Genomic DNA, 25,253 nt, shown 5'->3' with positions numbered 1-25,253 from the left:
ATAAGCATCCTACCTGGGTTATGTAAAATACTGGTTCAATTCTAGACCAATAAGCATCCTACCTGGGTTATGTAAAATACTGATTCAATTCTAGACCAATAAGCATCCTACCTGGGTTATGTAAAATACTGGTTCAATTCTAGACCAATAAGCATCCTACCTGGGTTATGTAAAATACTGGTTCAATTCTAGACCAATAAGCGTCCTACCTGGGTTATGTAAAATACTGGTTCAATTCTAGACCAATAAGCGTCCTACCTGGGTTATGTAAAATGCTGGTTCAATTCTAGACCAATAAGCATCCTACCTGGGTTATGTAAAATACTGGTTCAATTCTAGACCAATAAGCATCCTACCTGGGTTATGTAAAATACTGGTTCAATTCTAGACCAATAAGCATCCTACCTGGGTTATGTAAAATACTGGTTCAATTCTAGACCAATAAGTCTTTAAATTAGTTTGCTCGTTGATGATTTGTTTGGTTTTATATTGTGTAGTTATATTTATATGGTCATTATTATTCTGTGACTGTAAATTGTTTGCTTGTTTTTTTATTGATGTTTTTTTTCTTTCTTTTCTGTATTGTGTAGTTATAATGATATACTTTTACTTGTAAATGCATTGAATTGTGGACTCCAGGAAGACTAGTGGCTTGTTGTGGTAACCAGCTAATGGGGATCCTTCATAACAACCCAATCTTATTATTTACCTTACACTGATACTGTCATCTTATTATCTACCTTACACTGATACTGTCATCTTATTATCTACCTTCCACTGATACTGTCATCTTATTATCTACTTTCCACTGATACTGTCATCTTATTATCTACCTTACACTGATACTGTCATCTTATTATCTACCTTCCACTGATACTGTCATCTTATTATCTACCTTACACTGATACTGTCATCTTATTATCGACCTTACACTGATACTGTCATCTTATTATCGACCTTACACTGATACTGTCATCTTATTATCTACCTTCCACTGATACTGTCATCTTATTATCGACCTTCCACTGATACTGTCATCTTATTATCGACCTTACACTGATACTGTCATCTTATTATCGACCTTACACTGATACTGTCATCTTATTATCTACCTTCCACTGATACTGTCATCTTATTATCAACCTTACACTGATACTGTCATCTTATTATCTACCTTCCACTGATACTGTCATCTTATTATCTACCTTACACTGATACTGTCATCTTATTATCTACCTTCCACTGATACTGTCATCTTATTATCGACCTTCCACTGATACTGTCATCTTATTATCTACCTTCCACTGATACTCTCATCTTATTATCTACCTTCCACTGATACTGTCATCTTATTATCGACCTTCCACTGATACTGTCATCTTATCTACCTTACACTGATACTGTCATCTTATCTACCTTACACTGATACTGTCATCTTATTATCGACCTTCCACTGATACTGTCATCTTATTATCGACCTTACACTGGTACTGTCATCTTATTATCGACCTTACACTGATACTGTCATCTTATTATCTACCTTCCACTGATACAGTCATCTTATTATCTACCTTCCACTGATACAGTCATCTTATCTACCTTACAGTCAAATCTAATAGACTTACAATTGATGTTTGAAGACTTAGGGCCTGGTCTATTAGAGGTTTGCGTGTACTAAAACATGTACAAACTTGATAGCACATGCGAAGTTGATCTACTCGTGAGCAGCATTGGCGTCGTTAGGCTTATTTTAGGAGGGCCTAAATTATTTTAAGTCCTCCTAAATACATTGGTGTGGTTTTTTATTTTTATTTTTTACAGAAAATTGCAGATAATTTTAATATAAATATGAAGGACTATTATTTCAAATAAATAATAATACATCCATCCATCCATCCATTTTCTACTGCTTGTCCCTTTTGGGATCATGGGGGGTGCTGGAGCCTATCTCAGCTGCAGTCCAGCGGAAGGCGGGGTACACCCTGGACAAGTCACCACCTCATCACAGACAACATTCACACACTAGGGACCATTTAGTGTTGCCAATCAACCTACCAGGTGCATGTCTTTGGAGGTGGGAGGGGCCTATCCCCAGGTGCATGTCTTTGGAGGTGGGAGGAAGCCGGAGTAGAACCCAGGCAGTCACGGGGAGAACATGCAAACTCCACACAGAAATATCCCGAGCCCGGGGATCGAACCCAGGACCTTATTGCGAGGCACATGCACAACCCCTGTGCGACCGTGCTGCCCTAAATAATAATACATTCTGTCATTATTCACTATGACTATGAATCATTTGAAGACTCTTTGTCAGCACTTATTATCCCATCCAGTCCATTCCATCAGTGCATTACTAGACTGGAAATCCAGTCCACGTTTTCCCTGTGGAGTCAGACGCAGCAACTTGAAGACTACTTCAGTGCCTCATAACTCAGACCAACAATGGAGCGTGACTACACTTGAAACAATACTTGGAAGTACTTGTAGTACAATGAAAATCTTTATTTGCATGTTGCATGTTCTCAATCAATCAATCAATCAATCAAATTGATTTGTACACTAGTAAGTTAAAGTATATTTCAAGAATGAAGTACATTTGACACACATTGTGTTTATTATAAACAAAATGTTACTACCTTTAGTATAGAATGTCCAAAAACCAAATAGAACACAAAAGAAATAAATTAAACACTGCAACAGTATTCCAAGTGGAAGTGTATTAAGTAAAAATGGAAGTATTACTCTTGTTTTGCTAAGGAACATTTAATGATGAGGGTTGGACATCACTGGTCCACAGGTGGACTTCAGGAGAAGGTAATGATGAGGGTTGGACATCACTGGTCCACAGGTGGGCTTCAGGAGAAGGTAATGATGAGGGTTGGACATCACTGGTCCACAGGTGGGCTTCAGGAGAAGGTAATGATGAGGGTTGGACATCACTGGTCCACAGGTGGGCTTCAGGAGAAGGTAATGATGAGGGTTGGACATCACTGGTCCACAGGTGGGCTTCAGGAGAAGGTAATGATGAGGGTTGGACATCACTGGTCCACGTCACACTGGTGGGCTTCAGGAGAAGGTAATGATGAGGGTTGGACATCACTGGTCCATGGGTGGGCTTCAGGAGAAGGTAATGATGAGGGTTGGACATCACTGGTCCACAGGTGGGCTTCAGGAGAAGGTAATGATGAGGGTTGGACATCACTGGTCCACGTCACACTGGTGGGCTTCAGGAGGATGAAGGAAAGACTGCAAGCAAAGTAAGGAAGCTGTGATTGGCTGCTATTGATGACCTAAATGTCATGTGGGCGTCGGCCACACACCTGGTCTGTGGACTCATCAGGATCCAGGATGTGGATCTGGTTCACTGATGTGCATCCGTCCTGAGGCCCACCAGACTCCACGGGACAAACGTAGTCCTTGGACTCTTCTGGCCGCCTCCTCCGCAAGTGAGCCAAGTTGGAAAAGACCAACTTTTTTGGCTGCAACACAAAAAATAACCCAGGAAAAAAACATAAATCTTTGTGGTAAACTTGATCTTTTACTGGCTGGCTGCTTTTTATGTTTATTGCATCATGAAAACATGAATGTTATGTTTACTGTTTCATAAAAACATGAATGTTATGTTTATTGTTTCATAAAAACATGAATGTTATGTTTATTGCATCATAAAAACATGAATGTTATGTTTATTGCATCATAAAAACATGAATGTTATGTTTATTGCATCATAAAAACATGAATGTTATGTTTATTGCATCATAAAAACATGAATGTTATGTTTATTGTTTCATAAAAACATGAATGTTATGTTTATTGTTTCATAAAAACATGAATGTTATGTTTATTGTTTCATAAAAACATGAATGTTATGTTTATTGCATCATAAAAACATGAATGTTATGTTTATTGTTTCATAAAAACATGAATGTTATGTTTATTGTTTCATAAAAACATGAATGTTATGTTTATTGCATCATAAAAACATGAATGTTATGTTTATTGTTTCATAAAAACATGAGTTTGATGTCTATTGTATAATGATGTAACATGCATGTTATCTTCATTGAGGTAAAAAAAGTGTTTTTGTTGTGTGTTACCTTGATCTTGGCGGTAATGTTGAGTGGCGAGTGGTCAGCGGCTTCGGCGTATTGTCGCTTCTCCTGCTGGGCGTGTCTCCCCAGCAGGTTGTTGAAGTTGCTGCTGAGGTGACGTCTGAGCAGTGTTTTGTGAGGCGGGATGTTCAGCAGCGTGGCCAGCGTGTCGGCGTTGAAGCGAGGCTCCACCATCTTTTTCACAAGAGACAATGGAGGAAGTTGATGGAAGCGACAAGCTAACATTCATAATTACTATCAGACCTCCACGACAATCATTCATACTTACTATCAGACCTCCATGACAATCATTCATACTTACTATCAGACCTCCATGACAAACATTCATACTTACTATCAGACCTCCATGACAATCATTCATACTTACTATCAGACCTCCATGACAATCATTCATACTTACTATCAGACCTCCATGACAATCATTCATACTTACTATCAGACCTCCATGACAATCATTCATACTTACTATCAGACCTCCATGACAATCATTCATACTTACTATCAGACCTCCATGACAATCATTCATACTTACTATCAGACCTCCATGACAATCATTCATACTTACTATCAGACCTCCATGACAATCATTCATACTTACTATCAGACCTCCACGACAATCATTCATACTTACTATCAGACCTCCATGACAATCATTCATACTTACTATCAGACCTCCACGACAATCATTCATACTTACTATCAGACCTCCATGACAATCATTCATACTTACTATCAGACCTCCATGACAATCATTCATACTTACTATCAGACCTCCATGAACTCCACTGCCACGCAGGTTTGGGGCGTACTCTGCCAGGTCCACAGATCTCAGCCACTCCATGACTCTGTGGTTGGACCACTGGGTCACCTCACTGTGACTCAACTGCTTCTGAACCACACATCAATAATGACTTTAGTACCATCAACTTTGTATTCAGCATCAATATTGACTTTAGTACCATCAACTTTGTATTCAGCATCAATATTGACTTTAGTACCATCAACTTTGTATTCAGCATCAATATTGACTTTAGTACCATCAACTTTGTATTCAGCATCAATATTGACTTTAGTACCATCAACTTTGTATTCAGCATCAATATTGACTTTAGTACCATCAACTTTGTATTCAGCATCAATATTGACTTTAGTACCATCAACTTTGTATTCAGCATCAATATTGACTTTAGTACCATCAACTTTGTATTCAGCATCAATATTGACTTTAGTACCATCAACTTTGTATTCAGCATCAATATTGACTTTAGTACCATCAACTTTGTATTCAGCATCATTATTGACTTTAGTACCATCAACTTTGTATTCAGCATCAATATTGACTTTAGTACCATCAACTTTGTATTCAGCATCAATATTGACTTTAGTACCATCAACTTTGTATTCAGCATCAATATTGACTTTAGTACCATCAACTTTATATTCAGCATCAATATTGACTTTAGTACCATCAACTTTGTATTCAGCATCAATATTGACTTTAGTACCATCAACTTTGTATTCAGCATCATTTGTTGAAAATCTACTTCCTGTTTTGAGGCCGTAAACCGGAAATTAGCGTCCGTAGCGTTTTTTTGCTCGGAAGGATTCGTCATTCATCGCCCCAAGCAACGTGTAGTGACTAAAGGCTGTAGATGACGGTTCACCGTGCGTGACTGCTCGCCGTCTGTCGCTGTTGCGAAAAAGCTAAGTAGCGCTCTATCTGTGTGCTTTTAATTGTTCTACAGCTTTCTTTATCACTTCTCAAACATTTTTAGTGGTACTATTTAACTTGCAAATCACCCGATCTCTGTCCCACCACCCTTTCCTCAGCTAGCTAGCTGCTAAGCTAGCGCGGAGAAAGGCAGCGCCGGTCAGTAAGAAGCTACTCCTACAGACCGCGACCACTTCCCTGAGGACAGCAGGAACTTCACTCGGTGACAGAAAACACTGTGAGTAATGGCTTCCTGCGCGTCTTGCACCATACTCACGGAGAGGTTGGCTCTGCTAGAGGGCCGTGTCCGCCAGTTAGAGCAGAGTAATGTCGTAACTTTAGATGTTGCGGACACATCTGCTAGCGTTAGCTGTAGCGAGCTAACTAGCCCAGCTTGTAGCAGTCCTAAGCGGCCTACAAGCTACGGTGTACCGGTTGAGACGCATAATAGATTTAGCTCTTTAGCTAGTCCTACACCCCAGTCTACCGGGCACCACACCTTAGTTATAGGGGACTCCATCACCCGAAACATAAAGCTTAGCAAACCAGCCACAATAAAGTGTATCCCCGGGGCCAGAGCACCTGACATTGAAGCTAATCTTAGGGAGCTAACTCGCAACAGGCCTAGTAAACACGTACGACAGGCTAATCGCACCACTAATTATGCGAATATAGTTGTACACGTTGGCTCCAATGACACTAGAATGAGACAGTCAGAGATTACAAAGAGAAACATAGCCAGGACTTGTGATCTCGCCAGAAAGATGTCCAGGCATCGAGTAATTGTCTCTGGCCCCCTGCCTGCGAGAGGCAATGATGAGAGATATAGCAGATTAGTCTCGCTTAACAAGTGGTTGGCTAGCTACTGTAGGACGCAGGGACTAACGTTTATTGATAACTGGCCCTCTTTCTGGGGCAAACCAGGCTTGCTGATGAGAGACGGCCTTCACCCTAACCAGGAAGGCGCCATCATCCTGTCTAGAAACATAGACTACTATTTAAGTCCCACTTGACTGACTACACTAGAGCAAGCCCGGTCACAGGCAATTACAATGTCTGTTAGTCCGGGTGAGGAGTCAGTTAAGCTAGAACTAGCCAGCGCCAGGCTGGATAATCCATGTACGCATAGCAATTCTCTTAGAATAATACACAATTCACATAATGTTTTTTCTGTTGTGTCTGTGTCAGAGGTGGACATGCATTCTACTGAGGTGGCAAATTATGATATGTCCAGTCTATTGCAGCACCAAGCAAACAATCGGAAAATTCCCGTCATATCAATTCCTAGATATGGTCGAAACTATTTAAAGTGCACTACGCATAATAAACGCAACATTGTTAATATTGCCACTACGGATAATCTTAACAAAAACTCGTCAAAACAGCCCAATACCTATAATATGGGCTTTTTAAACATAAGATCATTGTCTCCCAAGGCGTTATTGGTTAATGAGGTCATTAGAGACAACAATCTTAACGTCATTGGTCTTAGCGAAACCTGGCTCAAACCGGACGAATTTTTTGCGCTCAATGAGGCATCTCCTCCTAACTATACGAATGCGCATGTTGCCCGCCCTCTTAAAAGGGGAGGGGGTGTCGCACTAATATACAATGAAAATTTCAACCTTACCCCTAACCTAAATAATAAATATAAATCGTTTGAGGTGCTTACTATGAGGTCTGTCACACCGCTACCTCTCGACCTGGCTGTTATCTACCGCCCCCCTGGGCCCTATTCGGACTTTATCAGTGAATTCTCAGAGTTCGTTGCTGATCTAGTGACGCACGCCGACAATATAATCATAATGGGGGACTTTAATATCCATATGAATACCCCATCGGACCCTCAGTGCGTGGCGCTCCAAACCATAATTGATAGCTGTGGTCTTACACAAATAATACATGAACCCACGCATCGCAACGGTAATACAATAGATCTAGTGCTTGTCAGGGGTGTCACCACCTCCAAAGTTATGATACTTCCATATACTAAAGTAATGTCCGATCATTACCTTATAAAATTTGAAGTTTTGACTCTTTGTCAACAAGCTAATAATAATAATAACTGCTATAGCGGCCGCAACATTAATGCTGCCACAACGATGACTCTTGCTGACCTACTGCCTTCGGTAATAGCACCATTCCCAAATTATGTCGGCTCTATTGATAAACTCACTAACAACTTTGACGATGCCTTGCGCGAAATTATTGATAGTATAGCACCGCTAAAGCAAAAAAGGGCCCCTAAAAGGCGCACCCCATGGTTTACAGAAGAAATTAGAGCTCATAAATTATCATGTAGAAAACTGGAACGCAAATGGCGCGCGACTAAACTTGAGGTTTTCCATCAAGCATGGAGTGATAGTTTAATAACTTATAAACGCATGCTTACCTTAGCTAAAGCTAAATACTACTCAAATCTCATCCGCCTCAACAAAAACGATCCTAAATTTCTGTTTAGTACAGTAGCATCGCTAACCCAACAAGGGACTCCTCCCAGTAGCTCCACCCACTCGGCAGATGATTTTATGAATTTCTTTAATAAGAAAATTGAACTCATTAGAAAGGAGATTAAAGACAACGCATCCCAGCTACAACTGGGCTCTATTAACACAAATACGACTGTATATACGACGGACACTGCCCTCCAAAATAGTCTCTCTATTTTTGATGAAATAACATTAGAGGAATTATTACAGCGTGTAAGTGGGATAAAACAAACAACATGTTTACTTGACCCACTTCCTGGGAAACTTATCAAGGAACTGTTTGTATTATTAGGTCCATCAGTGTTAAATATTATAAACTTATCACTTTCCTCCGGCACTGTTCCCCTAGCATTCAAAAAAGCGGTTATTCATCCTCTGCTCAAAAGACCTAACCTCGATCCTGACCTCATGGTAAACTACCGACCGGTCTCCCACCTTCCGTTTATTTCCAAAATTCTCGAAAAAACTGTTGCACAGCAGCTAAATGAACACTTAGTGACTAACAATCTCTGTGAACCTTTTCAATCCGGTTTCAGGGCAAATCACTCTACGGAGACAGCCCTCGCAAAAATGACTAATGATCTATTGCTAACGATGGATTCTGATGCGTCATCTATGTTGCTGCTTCTTGATCTTAGCGCCGCTTTCGATACCGTCGATCATAATATTTTATTAGAGCGTATCAAAACACGTATTGGTATGTCAGACTTAGCCTTGTCTTGGTTTAACTCTTATCTTACTGACAGGATGCAGTGCGTCTCCCATAACAATGTGACCTCGGACTATGTCAAGGTAACGTGCGGAGTTCCCCAGGGTTCGGTTCTTGGCCCTGCACTCTTTAGTATTTACATGCTGCCGCTGGGTGACATCATACGCAAGTACGGTGTTAGCTTTCACTGTTATGCTGATGACACTCAACTCTACATGCCCCTAAAGCTGACCAACACGCCGGACTGTAGTCAGCTGGAGGCGTGTCTTAATGAAATTAAACAATGGATGTCCGCTAACTTTTTGCAACTCAACGCTAAGAAAACGGAAATGCTGATTATCGGTCCTGCTAGACACCAACATCTATTTAATAATACCACCTTAACATTTGACAACCAAACAATTAAACAAGGAGACTCGGTAAAGAATCTGGGTATTATCTTCCACCCAACTCTCTCGTTTGAGTCACACATTAAGAGTGTTACTAAAACGGCCTTCTTTCATCTCCGTAATATCGCTAAAATTCGTTCCATCTTGTCCACTAGCGACGCTGAGATCATTATTCATGCGTTCGTTACGTCTCGTCTCGATTACTGTAACGTATTATTTTCGGGCCTCCCTATGTCTAGCATTAAAAGATTACAGTTGGTACAAAATGCGGCTGCAAGGCTTTTGACAAAAACAAGAAAGTTTGATCATATTACGCCTATACTGTATATACCTTTATATACATATATATATATATATATACCTATACTGGCTCACTTGCACTGGCTTCCTGTGCACTTAAGATGCGACTTTAAGGTTTTACTACTTACGTATAAAATATTACACGGTTTAGCTCCAGCCTATCTCGCCGATTGTATTGTACCATATGTCCCGACAAGAAATCTGCGTTCAAAGAACTCCGGCTTATTAGTGATTCCCAGAGCCAAAAAAAAGTCTGCGGGCTATAGAGCGTTTTCTATTCGGGCTCCAGTACTCTGGAATGCCCTCCCGGTAACAGTTAGAGATGCTACCTCAGTAGAAGCATTTAAGTCCCATCTTAAAACTCATTTGTATAATCTAGCCTTTAAATAGACCCCCCCTTTTTTAGACCAGTTGATCTGCCGTTTCTTTTCTTCTCTCCTCTTCTCCCCTGTCCCTTGCGAGGGGGAGTTGCATAGGTCCGGTGGCCATGGATGAAGTGCTGGCTGTCCAGAGCCGGGACCCCGGGTGGACCACTAGCCTGTGCATCGGTTGGGGACATCTCTGCGCTGCTGACCCGTCTCCGCTCGGGATGGTTTCCTGTTGGCCCCGCTGTGGACTGGACTCCCGCTGATGTGTTGGATCCACTGTGGACTGGACTTTCACAATGTTATGTCAGACCCACTCGACATCCGTTGCTTTCGGTCTCCCCTAGAGGGGGGGGGTTACCCACATATGCGGTCCTCTCCAAGGTTTCTCATAGTCATTCACCGACGTCCCACTGGGGTGAGTTTTTCCTTGCCCGTATGTGGGCTCTGTACCGAGGATGTCGTTGTGGCTTGTACAGCCCTTTGAGACACTTGTGATTTAGGGCTATATAAATAAACATTGATTGATTGATTGATTGATTATTGACTTTAGTACCATCAACTTTGTATTCAGCATCAATATTGACTTTAGTACCATCAACTTTGTATTCAGCATCAATATTGACTTTAGTACCATCAACTTTGTATTCAGCATCAATATTGACTTTAGTACCATCAACTTTGTATTCAGCATCAATATTGACTTGGTTGCACATTTATGGATGAATTACTGATGAAAACATGAAATATTGTAAGCATTACAATAAAAATAATACATTTGTGATTCAGCTTGCAACTTAGCTATTGCCCTCCATTTTGACTCCAGAGGTCTTCTTCTATGGTTTTGTGGGCTGTCTCCTTGAATGAGGTGCTTGATCTCTGTTGCCTCCTAAAAAAAGTTTGGGTAATAACTTTTCTAGCACCTTTTTCCTCTTTTCTGTTGTGGTAAATGATGTGTGTAGTTTGTGCTGAAGTCAGCATTAACAGCTCCTGGTCTGCAGCAGCAGGACTCTTCGTGTTCACGGGAAGCTTCATTTCTGTTACAGGTCTGGAAGGTTGGGAGGGATCTTCCTTTCCGTTACAGGTCTGGAAGGTTGGGAGGGATCTTCCTTTCTGTTACAGGTCTGGAAGGTTGGGAGGGATCTTCCTTTCTGTTACAGGTCTGGAAGGTTGGGAGGGATCTTCCTTTCTGTTACAGGTCTGGAAGGTTGGGAGGGATCTTCCTTTCTGTTACAGGTCTGGAAGGTTGGGAGGGATCTTCCTTTCCGTTACAGGTCTGGAAAGTTGGGAGGGATCTTCCTTTCCGTTACAGGTCTGGAAGGTTGGGAGGGATCTTCCTTTCCGTTACAGGTCTGGAAGGTTGGGAGGGATCTTCCTTTCTGTTACAGGTCTGGAAGGTTGGGAGGGATCTTCCTTTCCGTTACAGGTCTGGAAGGTTGGGAGGGATCTTCCTTTCTGTTACAGGTCTGGAAGGTTGGGAGGGATCTTCCTTTCTGTTACAGGTCTGGAAGGTTGGGAGGGATCTTCCTTTCCGTTACAGGTCTGGAAAGTTGGGAGGGATCTTCCTTTCCGTTACAGGTCTGGAAGGTTGGGAGGGATCTTCCTTTCCGTTACAGGTCTGGAAGGTTGGGAGGGATCTTCCTTTCTGTTACAGGTCTGGAAGGTTGGGAGGGATCTTCCTTTCCGTTACAGGTCTGGAAGGTTGGGAGGGATCTTCCTTTCTGTTACAGGTCTGGAAGGTTGGGAGGGATCTTCCTTTCTGTTACAGGTCTGGAAGGTTGGGAGGGATCTTCCTTTCTGTTACAGGTCTGGAAGGTTGGGAGGGATCTTCCTTTCTGTTACAGGTCTGGAAGGTTGGGAGGGATCTTCCTTTCTGTTACAGGTCTGGAAGGTTGGGAGGGATCTTCCTTTCCGTTACAGGTCTGGAAAGTTGGGAGGGATCTTCCTTTCCGTTACAGGTCTGGAAGGTTGGGAGGGATCTTCCTTTCCGTTACAGGTCTGGAAGGTTGGGAGGGATCTTCCTTTCTGTTACAGGTCTGGAAGGTTGGGAGGGATCTTCCTTTCCGTTACAGGTCTGGAAGGTTCGGAGGGATCTTCCTTTCCGTTACAGGTCTGGAAGGTTGGGAGGGATCTTCCTTTCTGTTACAGGTCTGGAAGGTTGGGAGGGATCTTCCTTTCCGTTACAGGTCTGGAAGGTTGGGAGGGATCTTCCTTTCTGTTACAGGTCTGGAAGGTTGGGAGGGATCTTCCTTTCTGTTACAGGTCTGGAAGGTTGGGAGGGATCTTCCTTTCCGTTACAGGTCTGGAAGGTTGGGAGGGATCTTCCTTTCTGTTACAGGTCTGGAAGGTTGGGAGGGATCTTCCTTTCCGTTACAGGTCTGGAAGGTTGGGAGGAATCTTCCTTTCTGTTACAGGTCTGGAAGGTTGGGAGGGATCTTCCTTTCCGTTACAGGTCTGGAAGGTTGGGAGGGATCTTCCTTTCCGTTACAGGTCTGGAAGGTTGGGAGGGATCTTCCTTTCCGTTACAGGTCTGGAAGGTTGGGAGGGATCTTCCTTTCCGTTACAGGTCTGGAAGGTTGGGAGGATCTTCCTTTCCGTTACAGGTCTGGAAGGTTGGGAGGGATCTTCCTTTCCGTTACAGGTCTGGAAGGTTGGGAGGGATCTTCCTTTCCGTCACAGGTCTGGAAGGTTGGGAGGGATCTTCCTTTCCGTTACAGGTCTGGAAGGTTGGGAGGGATCTTCCTTTCCGTTACAGGTCTGGAAGGTTGGGAGGGATCTTCCTTTCCGTTACAGGTCTGGAAGGTTGGGAGGGATCCTCTACTAAAGTTTGTTCCTCCAGGATTTTGTGCTGGACTTTCATCCTTCTTGACAAGGTGCTGATGCACTGCAAGCTTACATTCATGTTTAGTTGCTGTGAGTCCGCAGAAATTCCTCAATGCGATGCTTCAGTCTCTCTTCTATCAAATATACTTTCTTTAACTCCCAGAGTACACTATTTTCCAGACCGGAGGGCGCACCGGATTATAAGGCTCACTGCCGATCAATAGTCTATTTTTGATCTTTTTTCATATAAAAGGCACACTGGATTATAAGTCATATTATTATGATTATTTTCTGAATGTAAAAGACTTCCTTGTGGTCTACACAACATGTGATGCTGCTTCTTCTTCAACTCACTTTCTGACAGTCTCTTCAGGATGCACCCTTTTGTGGACGCTCTTATCTACATGCCTCCACTTGGACAGCGTCATCTTTGGTGTAGCGTGCAAGGACGGGAGTGGAAGAAGTGTCAAAAGATGGCGCTAACTGTTTTAATGACATTCACACTTTACTTCAATCAATAATGGAGCAGCATCTCCTCATCCGTGGCTCACTAGTGCAACAACAACACCCGGAATGTGTCCCGTGACCGGAACTCTCTAATAACTAAAGTTCCTGGCTCACCTGGACCATCCAGATGACATCAACCTGTGTGCATGTACGTCCAGGTGTCACCTGGCTGACCCTGGCTCACCTGGACCATCCAGATGACATCAACCTGTGTGCATGTACGTCCAGGTGTCACCTGGCTCACCTGGACCATCCAGATGACATCAACCTGTGTGCATGTACGTCCAGGTGTCACCTGGCTCACCTGGACCATCCAGATGACACCAACCAGGCCCCCGTTGAACCTCGCCCAGGACAAGTTAGCACTTTAGCACAACAGCTGGCCTTCTTGCCAGCATCAATCTGTGCTAATCCTGAAAGACTTGTTTTGCCTGCACGTGTCTTTGGTCTCTGCCTCCTGGGGTCACTCAACATGGCACAATGTCATACAGGCAAGAATATTAAACACTGACCTCGCTGCTGGGTCGGCGCTTCAGACACAAGGGGTGGAACTTGTGCAGGTGCAGAACATGGATGGCACACTTGATGCTCACATGATGCAGCTGGCTGCTCACTTTCAGGACGTGCAGATCATTCTGAACACACAACTCATGTCATGTTGTGTAACTACAACACACCACTTCATGTCATGTTGTGTAACTACACCACACCACTTCATGTCATGTTGTGTAACTACAACACACAACACATGTCATGTTGTGTAACTACACCACACAACTCATGTCATGTTGTGTAACTACACCACACAACACATGTCATGTTGTGTAACTACACCACACCACTTCATGTCATGTTGTGTAACTACACCACACAACACATGTCATGTTGTGTAACTACACCACACAACACATGTCATGTTGTGTAATTACATCACACCACTTCATGTCATGTTGTGTAACTACACCACACAACACATGTCATGTTGTGTAACTACACCACACCACTTCATGTCATGTTGTGTAACTACAACACACAACACATGTCATGTTGTGTAACTACACCACACCACTTCATTTCATGTTGTGTAACTACACCACACAACACATGTCATGTTGTGTAACTACAACACACAACACATGTCATGTTGTGTAACTACAACACACAACTCATGTCATGTTGTGTAACTACACCACACAACACATGTCATGTTGTGTAACTACAACACACCACTTCATGTCATGTTGTGTAACTACACCACACAACACATGTCATGTTGTGTAACTACACCACACCACTTCATGTCATGTTGTGTAACTACACCACACAACACATATCATGTTGTGTAACTACACCACACCACTTCATGTCATGTTGTGTAACTACACCACACAACACATGTCATGTTGTGTAACTACACCACACAACTCATGTCATGTTGTGTAACTACACCACACAACACATGTCATGTTGTGTAACTACACCACACCACTTCATGTCATGTTGTGTAACTACACCACACCACTTCATGTCATGTTGTGTAACTACACCACACAACACACGTCATGTTGTGTAACTACACCACACCACTTCATGTCATGTTGTGTAACTACACCACACAACACATGTCATGTTGTGTAACTACACCACACCACTTCATGTCAAGTTGTGTAAGTACACCACACAACTTCATGTCATGTTGTGTAAGTACACCACACCACTTCATGTCATGTTGTGTAACTACACCACACAACACATGTCATGTTGTGTAACTACACCACACCACTTCATGTCAAGTTGTGTAAGTACACCACACCACTTCATGTCATGTTGTGTAACTACACCACACCACTTCATGTCATGTTGTGTAACTACACCACACCACTTCATGTCATGTTGTGTAACTACACCACACCACTTCATGTCATGTTGTGTAACTACACCACACCACTTCATGTCATGTTGTGTAACTACACCACACAACACATGTCATGTTGTGTAACTACACCACACCACTTCATGTCAAGTTGTGTAAGTACACCACACAACTTCATGTCATGTTGTGTAAGTACACCACACCACTTCATGTCATGTTGTGTAACTACACCACACAACACATGTCATGTTGTGTAACTACACCACACCACTTCATGTCAAGTTGTGTAAGTACACCACACCACTTCATGTCATGTTGTGTAACTACACCACACCACTTCATGTCATGTTGTGTAACTACACCACACCACTTCATGTCATGTTGTGTAACTACACCACACCACTTCATGTCATGTTGTGTAACTACACCGCACCACTTCATTTCATGTTGTGTAACTACACCACACCACTTCATGTCATGTTGTGTAACTACACCACACCACTTCATGTCATGTTGTGTAACTACACCACGCCACTTCATGTCATGTTGTGTAAGTACACCACACCACTTCATGTCATGTTGTGTAACTACACCGCACAAGAGATTGTGTAGTGTTGTGTGTCTCACCACACCACTTCATTTCATGTTGTGTAACTACACCACACCACTTCATGTCATGTTGTGTAACTACACCACACCACTTCATGTCATGTTGTGTAAGTACACCACACCACTTCATGTCATGTTGTGTAAGTACACCACACCACTTCATGTCATGTTGTGTAACTACACTGCACAAGAGATTGTGTAGTGTTGTGTGTCTCACCACAGTGAGGTATTGCAGCATGTGTCCATCCACTCTTGCTTCACTAAATTGATCTTTATACTGAGGCAGTCCGATGTCATCCAGCCATCCTTTGGAACGTCACATGTTACAAGTACAAAGTACAAAAGCAGTGAAGTTGTCACGTTGTGTAAATGCTAAATAAAAAGAGAATACAACAAATCCTTTTCAACTTATATTCAATAGAATAGACTGCAAAGACAAGATATTTCATGTTCACACTGACAAACTTCATTTTATTTTTTGCAAATCATGAAGTTAGAATGTAATGTCAGCAACACATTGCAAAAAAGGGCATGTTCACCACTGTGTTACATGGCCTTTCCTTTTAACAACACTCAGTAAAGGTTTGGGAAGTGAGGAGACACATTTTTGAAGTGGAATTCTTTACCATTCTTGCTTGATGTACAGCTTAAGTTGTTCAACAGTCTCCCTTCTCATATTTTAGACGCCACACATTTTCTATGTCTGGACTACAGGCAGGCCAGTCTAGTACCCGCACTCTTTTACTATGAAGCCACGTTGATGTAACACGTGGCTTGGCATTGTCTTGCTGAAATAAGCAGGGGCGTCCATGATAACAACATATGTTGCTCCAAAAGCTGTATGTACCTTTCAGCATTAATGGTGCCTTCACAGATGTGTAAGTTACCCATGTCTTGGCCACTTGGTTTTTTCCTGGGTGTTGTTGATAAATGGCTTTGGCTTTACATAGTAGAGTTTTAACTTGCACTCACAGATGTAGCGACCAACTGTAGTTACTGACAGTGGGTTTCTGAAGTGTTCCTGAGCCCATGTGGTGATATCCTTTACACACTGATGTGGCTTTTTGATGCAGTAGCGCCTGAGGGATCCAAGGTGTGTAATATCATGGCTTACGTGCAGTGATTTCTCCAGATCCTCTGAACCTTTTGATGATATTACGGAGCGTAGATGGTGAAATCCCTCAATTCCTTGCAATAGCTGCTTGAGAAAGGTTGTTCTTAAACTGTTCAACAATTTGCTCAGGCATTTGTTGACAAAGTGGTGACCCTCGCCCCATCCTTGTTTGTGAATGACTGAGCATTTCATGGAAGCTGCTTTTATACCCAATCATGGCACCCACCTGTTCCCAATTAGCCTGTTCACCTGTGGGATGTTCCAAATAAGTGTTTGATGAGCATTCCTCAACTTTATCACTCTTTTTTGCCACTTGTGCCAGCTTTTTTGAAACATGTTGCAGGCATCAAATTCCAAATGAGCTAATATTTGCAAAAAATAAGAAAGTTTGTCAGTGTGAACATGAAATATCTTGTCTTTGCAGTCTATTCAATTGAATATAAGTTGAAAAGGATTTGTTGTATTCTCTTTTTATTTAGCATTTACACAACGTGACAACTTCACTGCTTTTGTACTTTTCTACTTTGCTGTTACTGCTGGCTTCATGGTGTCATATTTAGTGTTGGAATACATACGAGTGACCCAGATGTAATCCAACTCAGCAGACTTCTCGTGCTGCTTGCTAGTCAAAGCCTTCATGGCCAGCTGGAGTTTCTTCCTATGCAATGGATTCTTCATCCCCATTTCCTAGAAAAACCAAGAAGGGGAGGACATGTTTGGACTCTCAGTCAGCTGTTCCATATGACTGCATCTACTCCCACTCAACATCAACAATCATTCCAAACAAAGTCACACAACAGAAGAAGACTTGTTGAAGGCGGAACTAAAAGAAGCTAGAAGTAAAGAGACAGGTGTTACTAAATGACAAGTAGACAGGCAGCAGTAAGACAGGTGTTACTAAATGACAAGTAGACAGGCAGCAGTAAGACAGGTGTTACTAAATGACAAGTAGACAGGCAGCAGTAAGACAGGTGTTACTAAATGACAAGTAGACAGGCAGCAGTAAGACAGGTGTTACTAAATGACAAGTAGACAGGCAGCAGTAAGACAGGTGTTACTAAATGACAAGTAGACAGGCAGCAGTAAGACAGGTGTTACTAAATGACAAGTAGACAGGCAGCAGTAAGACAGGTGTTACTAAATGACAAGTAGACAGGCAGCAGTAAGACAGGTGTTACTAAATGACAAGTAGACAGGCAGCAGTAAGACAGGTGTTACTAAATGACAAGTAGACAGGCAGCAGTAAGACAGGTGTTACTAAATGACAAGTAGACAGGCAGCAGTAAGACAGGTGTTACTAAATGACAAGTAGACAGGCAGCAGTAAGACAGGTGAGACATGTAGAAGTACAACTATTAACATGCTTGACAAAGATGACTGTGACACTGGCTGTGCACATGTGTGTGTGTGTGTGTGTGTGTGTGTGTGTGTGTGTGTGTGTGTGTGTGTGTGTGTGTGTGTGTACCTTGTGCAGCTCATGTGGCGTGGCTGCCAGTAGAGTTTGAGCAGAGGTGATCCAATGGCGAGCGAGCGTGACGTACTGACTCAGTCCAATATCTTCCAGCCAATCACACGTCTGCTCTGAGCTCCACTTGGAAAAAGGAACCTTCAAGTCTCTGAACAATAAATAAATACATCAATCATATTTTTATTCTTCAATTATTGCTAAACATTTCTGTCTTTTTTTCTGCTGCTGCTTTTCAACACTTTCTAAACACTTTGTAATATCATGATGAGTACATTATGTTTCATATATATCATTATGTGTACATTATGTTTCATGTATATCATGATGAGTACATTATGTTTCATGTACATCATTATGTTTCATGTATATCATTATGTGTACATTATGTTTCATGTATATCATGATGAGTACATTATGTTTCATGTACATCATTATGTTTCATGTATATCATTGTTTCATGTATATCATTATGTTTCATGTACATCATTATGTTTCATGTATATCATTATGTTTCATGTATATCATTATGTTTCATGTATATCATTATGTTTCATGTATATCATGATGTGTACATTATGTTTCATGTATATCATTATGTTTCATGTACATCATTATGTTTCATGTATATCATTATGTTTCATGTATATCATTATGTTTCATGTATATCATTATGTTTCATGTATATCATGATGTGTACATTATGTTTCATGTATATCATTATGTTTCATGTACATCATTATGTTTCATGTATATCATTATGTTTCATGTATATCATTATGTTTCATGTACATCATTATGTTTCATGTATATCATTATGTTTCATGTATATCATGATGTGTACATTATGTTTCATGATTTGTACTTCTAAGTTCATTTGACTTTTCAAATCTCTTAAGGGTAATATTAGCACCACAAGATATGTCGGACATTTGCAAAGTGTACACCCTCACACCACATCTTAAAACACCCTCACAAGGTCAGCTGATCAGTTTCTTCTTGTCCTTTACAATCCAGAGGTGATGGTGCATTACAATCCAGAGGTGATGGTGCATTTTCTGCTGGGGCACCAAAACTTTGGAACAAAATCCCTCTTACTATTTGGACAATTCCCTCTTTAATGACTTTTAAGTCACATCTTAAAACATATTTTCACTCTTTGGCTTTTAAACCAGCATGACAGTTGTGTGGTTTCACTCTTTTTTATTTTCTCTGATGTAATTTATGTATTTATTCTTCTTAATAGTCAAATGTTTGATAGTACTGACTCAGCACTTTGGCAAACTTCTATTGTTGTTTTTTAAACCTGCTGTATAAATAAAGTGGATTGGATAAGTTAGTGGGACATACAATATATATATATATATATATATATATATATATATATATATATATATATATATATATATATATATATATATATATATATATATATATATATACACATACCGCATATTAACTGAAGGTGCCAGTCTTGGTCCAGCGCTGGCTCTGATGTTTCCCCGCTTAAAGTCTCCAAGGTTGGGGTCATGGACCTGGACCGGACTACCTGACTGACTGCGACGGATGCTGAAGACGAGACAAAGACAACAAAAGGTAAAAAAGTTGACCTTAAATCCTCCCAGGATTTTGCAGGCTTTTCTGTTGATGTTTGAGTGTCACTCAGAGACTAATTGAATTGTTTATGGGCTGAAATATGCGGGGAAGTTGCAGGCATTCAATAAAGTTGGTTGAATTGGAGTGAGTTGCTGTGATTGCAAGAAGGAAATATCCTGGAGGGACTGAAAGATGGAGGACTGCCATCAGGACCAGGACTTACAAGCCCCACAGTTTCTTGATGCCTCGGTGACTCTTCCTGCTTTCTGCTGACATGGCGGACTGCTGGCTGGAGTCCCTCTCAGTGGACAGGAAGGACTGCTGGCTGGAGTCCCTCTCAGTGGACAGGAAGGACTGCTGGGACTCATCCATCTTCTCTGCATGTCCTGTCACAGCAGGAAGAAGAAGAGTAGATGTTTTGTGCGTCCTGACAACAAACCTTCTGGCCACAAAGGAGAAATACCCACCAGGACCAGGCAGGTGCAGGATCCAGGTGAGTGAGAAGTGAGAAGAAAGCAAAGATTTGAGTCAAGCCTGCAAAGTTTATGTTGGAGTTGCAGCCTGAGTCAGAGGTCAACTTTATTTTGTCTTGCTAAAACATGAACATAAACTCCTGCAGGATCATTACAATGTTTGTCCTTGTAGTGGATTGTCCGAAGCTTAAACAGGCAACAAAAGTAGTTTAGTACAACACATGTATTTACCCATTATCAGAAGAGCAGGTTGAATGAAGTTGGCCGTGCAGACAGACCACATGTTACTCCGGAGTAAACAAGACACACACAAGCCAAAATCACTGTCGAGTTCCGGTCTTCTGCCATTTTTTATATGTCTCTTGTGCGTCATTGTTTGTTATCTAATGCGTCATGATTGTTTTGTTCTGGTTTTGTCTGTTCCAAAACAACCTTGTATCTCTTAGTCATATTTGGAAATTCTAAACATTCTGTAGACAGGTTGGCACAACTCCATATTCACCTTTGTCCCACTGGCACAGAATAGAAGAGAAATTAAATGAGCGTACATTCTTGATAGACATGCAATATAGGTCAAAGGTCAGAAATTCTACTACATCCTCACTTTCTTTAACTTCATTATTACCCTATTTACACCGGAATATAAGGCCCACTGCCAATGAATGGTGTATTTTTGTTCATATATTAGGCACACCGGATTATAAGGCGCATTAAAGGAGTCATATTATTATTATGATTATTTTCTAAAGGTAAAAGACTTCCTTGTGGTCTACATAACATGTAATGCTGCTTCAAAATGTTGCATAGATGATGTTTTACTTATCATCTTCAACTCACTTTCTGACAGTCTCTTCAGATCTTATCTACGTGCCTCCACTTGGACAGCGTCATCTTTGTTGTAGCGGTGTAGCGTGCAAGGACGGGAGTGGAAGAAGTGTCAAAAGATGGCGCTAACTGTTTTAATGACATTCACACTTCACTTCAATCAATAACGGAGCAGCATCTCCTCATCCGGGGCTCACTAGTGCAACAACAACACCCGAAATGTGTCCCAGGACTGGAACTCTCTAATAAGTCAAGTTCCTTGGGTGAATAATGTAAAGTCACTACACCGGTATGTTTTAGTGCTTTCATGGTGAGTTTACTGACACATATAAGTAAGAACTTGACACTACTTTATATTAGAAATGACAACATGAATGTCACATAACAAGAAGATAGAGAAAAAGAAGAAGATTATCACTACGGTGTCGACACCGACTACAAAGGTGGATGCGCACAATTTTTCAGGATTTATGCAGATCCCAAATACAGATCAGCAGGTACCAGAAAGTAAGAAAAGTTGCTTTTGCATAATATTGTGAAACAAAATGATAGATAATGTCTTACCTTCTACACACAGCATAATATATGCTACATGGGTTATACTTTTCTACCTTCAAGGTACTCAAAGCGCTTTGACACTATTTCCACATTCACACACTGAATGCCATGCAAGGCCCTAACCACCACCCATCAGGAGCAAGGGTGAAGTGTCTTGCTCAAGGACACAACAGACGTGACTAGGTTGGTAGAAGGTGGGGATTGAACCAGGAACTCTCAGGTTGCTGGCACGGCCACTCTCCCAACTCCTATATTTATTTCGCCGACAATCCTTCAAGTGGTGTGGCTTCATAGCTTACCAAAGTCCTACTCAAACATTTTGATGGATGTTTGAGCGCCGTGTGTAATGTTCTATATTTTCAATGGAACATATCAAATGTTGGTGTTGTTTACTTGAGTCATATTGCCAACATATTGCAGTCTACACATATCTCTTATGTTTGACTGCCATCTACTGGTCACACTTATCATTACACCATGTCCATCCATCCCATCCATTTTCTACAGCTTGTCCCTTTCGGGGTGGCGGGGGGTGCTGGAGCCTATCTCAGCTGCATTCGGGCGGAAGGCGGGGTACACCAATACACCATGTACCAAATAAAATAGCTTCCAGGTGGGTAAGTTCCACCAAACGTATTCCTTACATTAGGTGCACCAGGCTACGAGGCGCACTGTCGAGTTTGGAGAAAAACAAAGGACTTTAGGTGCGCCTTATAGTCCGGAAAATACAGTATAATTATTATTATTATGTGTGGTTTTGTCCAATATTTATACATGTGATTTATTCTGCTACATGCCATCTTATGAGCTTGTAGGATCATTTAGGATCATGTAGGATCATGTGGGATCATGTAGGATCATTTAGTATCATGTGGGATCATGTAGGATGATGTGGGATCATGTAGGATCATGTGGGATCATGTAGGATCATTTAGGATCATGTAGGGTCATGTGGGATCATGTGGGATCATGTAGGATCATGTGGGATCATGTAGGATCATGTGGGATCATGTAGGATCATGTGGGATCATGTAGGATCATTTAGTATCATGTGGGATCATGTAGGATCATGTGGGATCATGTAGGATCATGTGGGATCATGTAGGATCATTTAGGATCATGTAGGATCATGTAGGGTCATGTGGGATCATGTGGGATCATGTAGGATCCTGTGGGATCATGTAGGATCATGTAGGATCATGTGGGATCATGTAGGATCATTTAGGATCATGTAGGATCATGTAGGATCATGTGGGATCATGTGGGATCATGTAGGATCATGTGGGATCATGTAGGATCATGTAGGATCATGTAGGATCATGTGGGATCATGTGGGATCATGTAGGATCATGTGGGATCATGTAGAATCATGTGGGATCATGTAGGATCATGTAGGATCATGTGGGATCATGTAGGATCATGTGGGATCATGTGGGATCATGTAGAATCATGTGGGATCATGTAGGATCATGTAGGGTCATGTGGGATCATGTGGGATCATGTAGGATCATGTGGGATCATGTAGGATCATGTAGGATCATGTGGGATCATGTGGGATCATGTGGGATCATGTAGGATCATGTGGGATCATGTAGAATCATGTGGGATCATGTAGGATCATGTGGGATCATGTAGGATCATGTAGGGTCATGTGGGATCATGTAGGATCATGTGGGATCATGTGGGATCATGTAGAATCATGTGGGATCATGTAGGATCATGTAGGGTCATGTGGGATCATGTAGGATCATGTGGGATCATGTGGGATCATGTAGGATCATGTAGGGTCATGTGGGATCATGTGGGATCATGTATGATCATGTGGGATCATGTGGGATCATGTAGGATCATGTGGGATCATGTGGGATCATGTGGGATCATGTGGGATCATGTGGGATCATGTAGGATCATGTGGGATCATGTGGGATCATGTGGGATCATGTAGGATCATGTAGGATCATGTAGGATCATGTGGGATCATGTAGGATCATGTAGGGTCAAGTGGGATCATGTAGGATCATGGAGGATCATGTAGGATCATGTGGGATCATGTGGGATCATGTAGGATCATGTAGGATCATGTGGGATCATGTAGGATCATGGAGGATCATGTAGGATCATGTGGGATCATGTAGGGTCATGTGATGTTTCACATAAGATCACCTGAGCACACATTTAGTGGGATGGAACCTCCGACACGTCAGCCATCTCCAGCTCTACACACACCACCATGTTGTGTTACCACCTTTTGCAGTAACTTATGTGTGTCCTTGTTTTGTGTTGAATTGTGTTTTCTGATGTTTGTTGTGACAATGTTTTGTGTTCCCATGTTTGGTCTACAAAGGTTTTGTGTTCCCATGTTTGGTCTACAAAGGTTTTGTGTTCCCATGTTTGGTCTACAAAGGTTTTGTGTTCCCATGTTTGGTCTACAAAGGTTTTGTGTTCCCATGTTTGGTCTACAAAGGTTTTGTGTTCCCATGTTTGGTCTACAAAGGTTTTGTGTTCCCATGTTTGGTCTACAAAGGTTTTGTGTTGTGACATTTCATGTCACAGCATTTTCTTTGTCACAATGTTTCCTGTTAGATGTTTTGTGTTACGATGTCACATTTGTTGAAAACACAATGTTTTGTGTTTCAATGTCCATCCTTCCATCCATTTTCTACCGCTTATTCCCTTGGGAGTCGCGTGGGGCGCTGGAGCCTATCTCAGCTACAATCGAGCGGAAGGCATTTCATTCATAATATTTTATGTTACCATGTTTTGTGTTATGATGTTTCATGTCACAATTTGTTGTGTCACTATATTCCGTGTCACAATTATTTGTGTTATATTTTGTGTCACAATATTTTGTGTAGAGATGTGAATCGATAAAATCTGTTTGGTTCCGATTCCACTTTTGATTCTGCTCAACGATTCGGTTCCTTATCAGTTCTCCTATCAATGTTTATTTGGATAAAACAATAAGAAAAGGATGGATTAGCATCAATTGTTGTTCAGTTTGGAGCTAACGTGACCTACAAAGCCAACAGTGAGGTCTTACAAGGCACACAGCATAGAAAAAACTTTTAAAAATAAAATTAAAAAAATATTTTCTGTAGAATTTATCAAAATAAAACGTGGAAATTATACAAGAATGTAACATTTTGAAAAAGTAATAAACTTTGTCATCTACCTAGAAAATATAGCGTGCAATACAAGGTTTGTTTAGATCTACAAGGTCAACGTCAAATAATGACATAGCATGCAACACAAATATCATGTTGATGTTTGCTGCTTACAGATCATCAAAACATTCAATTCAAAATCTCAGAAAATGTCTTTTTTTAAAAACTGTA

The 25,253-nt window shown here is 41.4% G+C and overlaps 1 protein-coding gene across 6 annotated transcripts in view; it reads right to left on the bottom strand.

Annotated features, from left to right (window-relative positions):
- Positions 1 to 2,505: 2,505 nt before the first annotated feature.
- Positions 2,506 to 25,253, bottom strand: part of LOC133631474 (liprin-beta-2-like) — a 126,809-nt gene continuing 104,061 nt past the window's right edge. For 4 of the 6 annotated variants that reach the window (XM_062023689.1, XM_062023692.1, XM_062023694.1 and 1 more), the window contains 10 exons: positions 20,286 to 20,439; positions 19,916 to 20,035; positions 18,467 to 18,617; positions 17,577 to 17,688; positions 16,105 to 16,193; positions 13,918 to 14,040; positions 4,876 to 5,001; positions 4,098 to 4,286; positions 3,321 to 3,479; positions 2,506 to 3,246 (listed from right to left, as the gene is read on the bottom strand). In XM_062023689.1, coding sequence (XP_061879673.1) covers positions 3,199 to 3,246; positions 3,321 to 3,479; positions 4,098 to 4,286; positions 4,876 to 5,001; positions 13,918 to 14,040; positions 16,105 to 16,193; positions 17,577 to 17,688; positions 18,467 to 18,617; positions 19,916 to 20,035; positions 20,286 to 20,439 — 1,271 coding nt within the window. In that variant the 3' untranslated portion in view covers positions 2,506 to 3,198. Of the gene's footprint in view, positions 3,247 to 3,320; positions 3,480 to 4,097; positions 4,287 to 4,875; positions 5,002 to 13,917; positions 14,041 to 16,104; positions 16,194 to 17,576; positions 17,689 to 18,466; positions 18,618 to 19,915; positions 20,036 to 20,285; positions 20,449 to 25,253 lie in introns of all 6 variants that reach the window. The other 2 variants (XM_062023691.1, XM_062023690.1) reach the window with 1 other exon arrangement.

This window comes from Entelurus aequoreus, linkage group LG16 (assembly GCF_033978785.1).
Source record: "Entelurus aequoreus isolate RoL-2023_Sb linkage group LG16, RoL_Eaeq_v1.1, whole genome shotgun sequence".
Taxonomy (NCBI): domain Eukaryota; kingdom Metazoa; phylum Chordata; class Actinopteri; order Syngnathiformes; family Syngnathidae; genus Entelurus; species Entelurus aequoreus.
The sequence above is the reverse complement of the archived record's forward strand: the minus strand, read 5'-3'. Positions and strand labels throughout refer to the sequence as shown.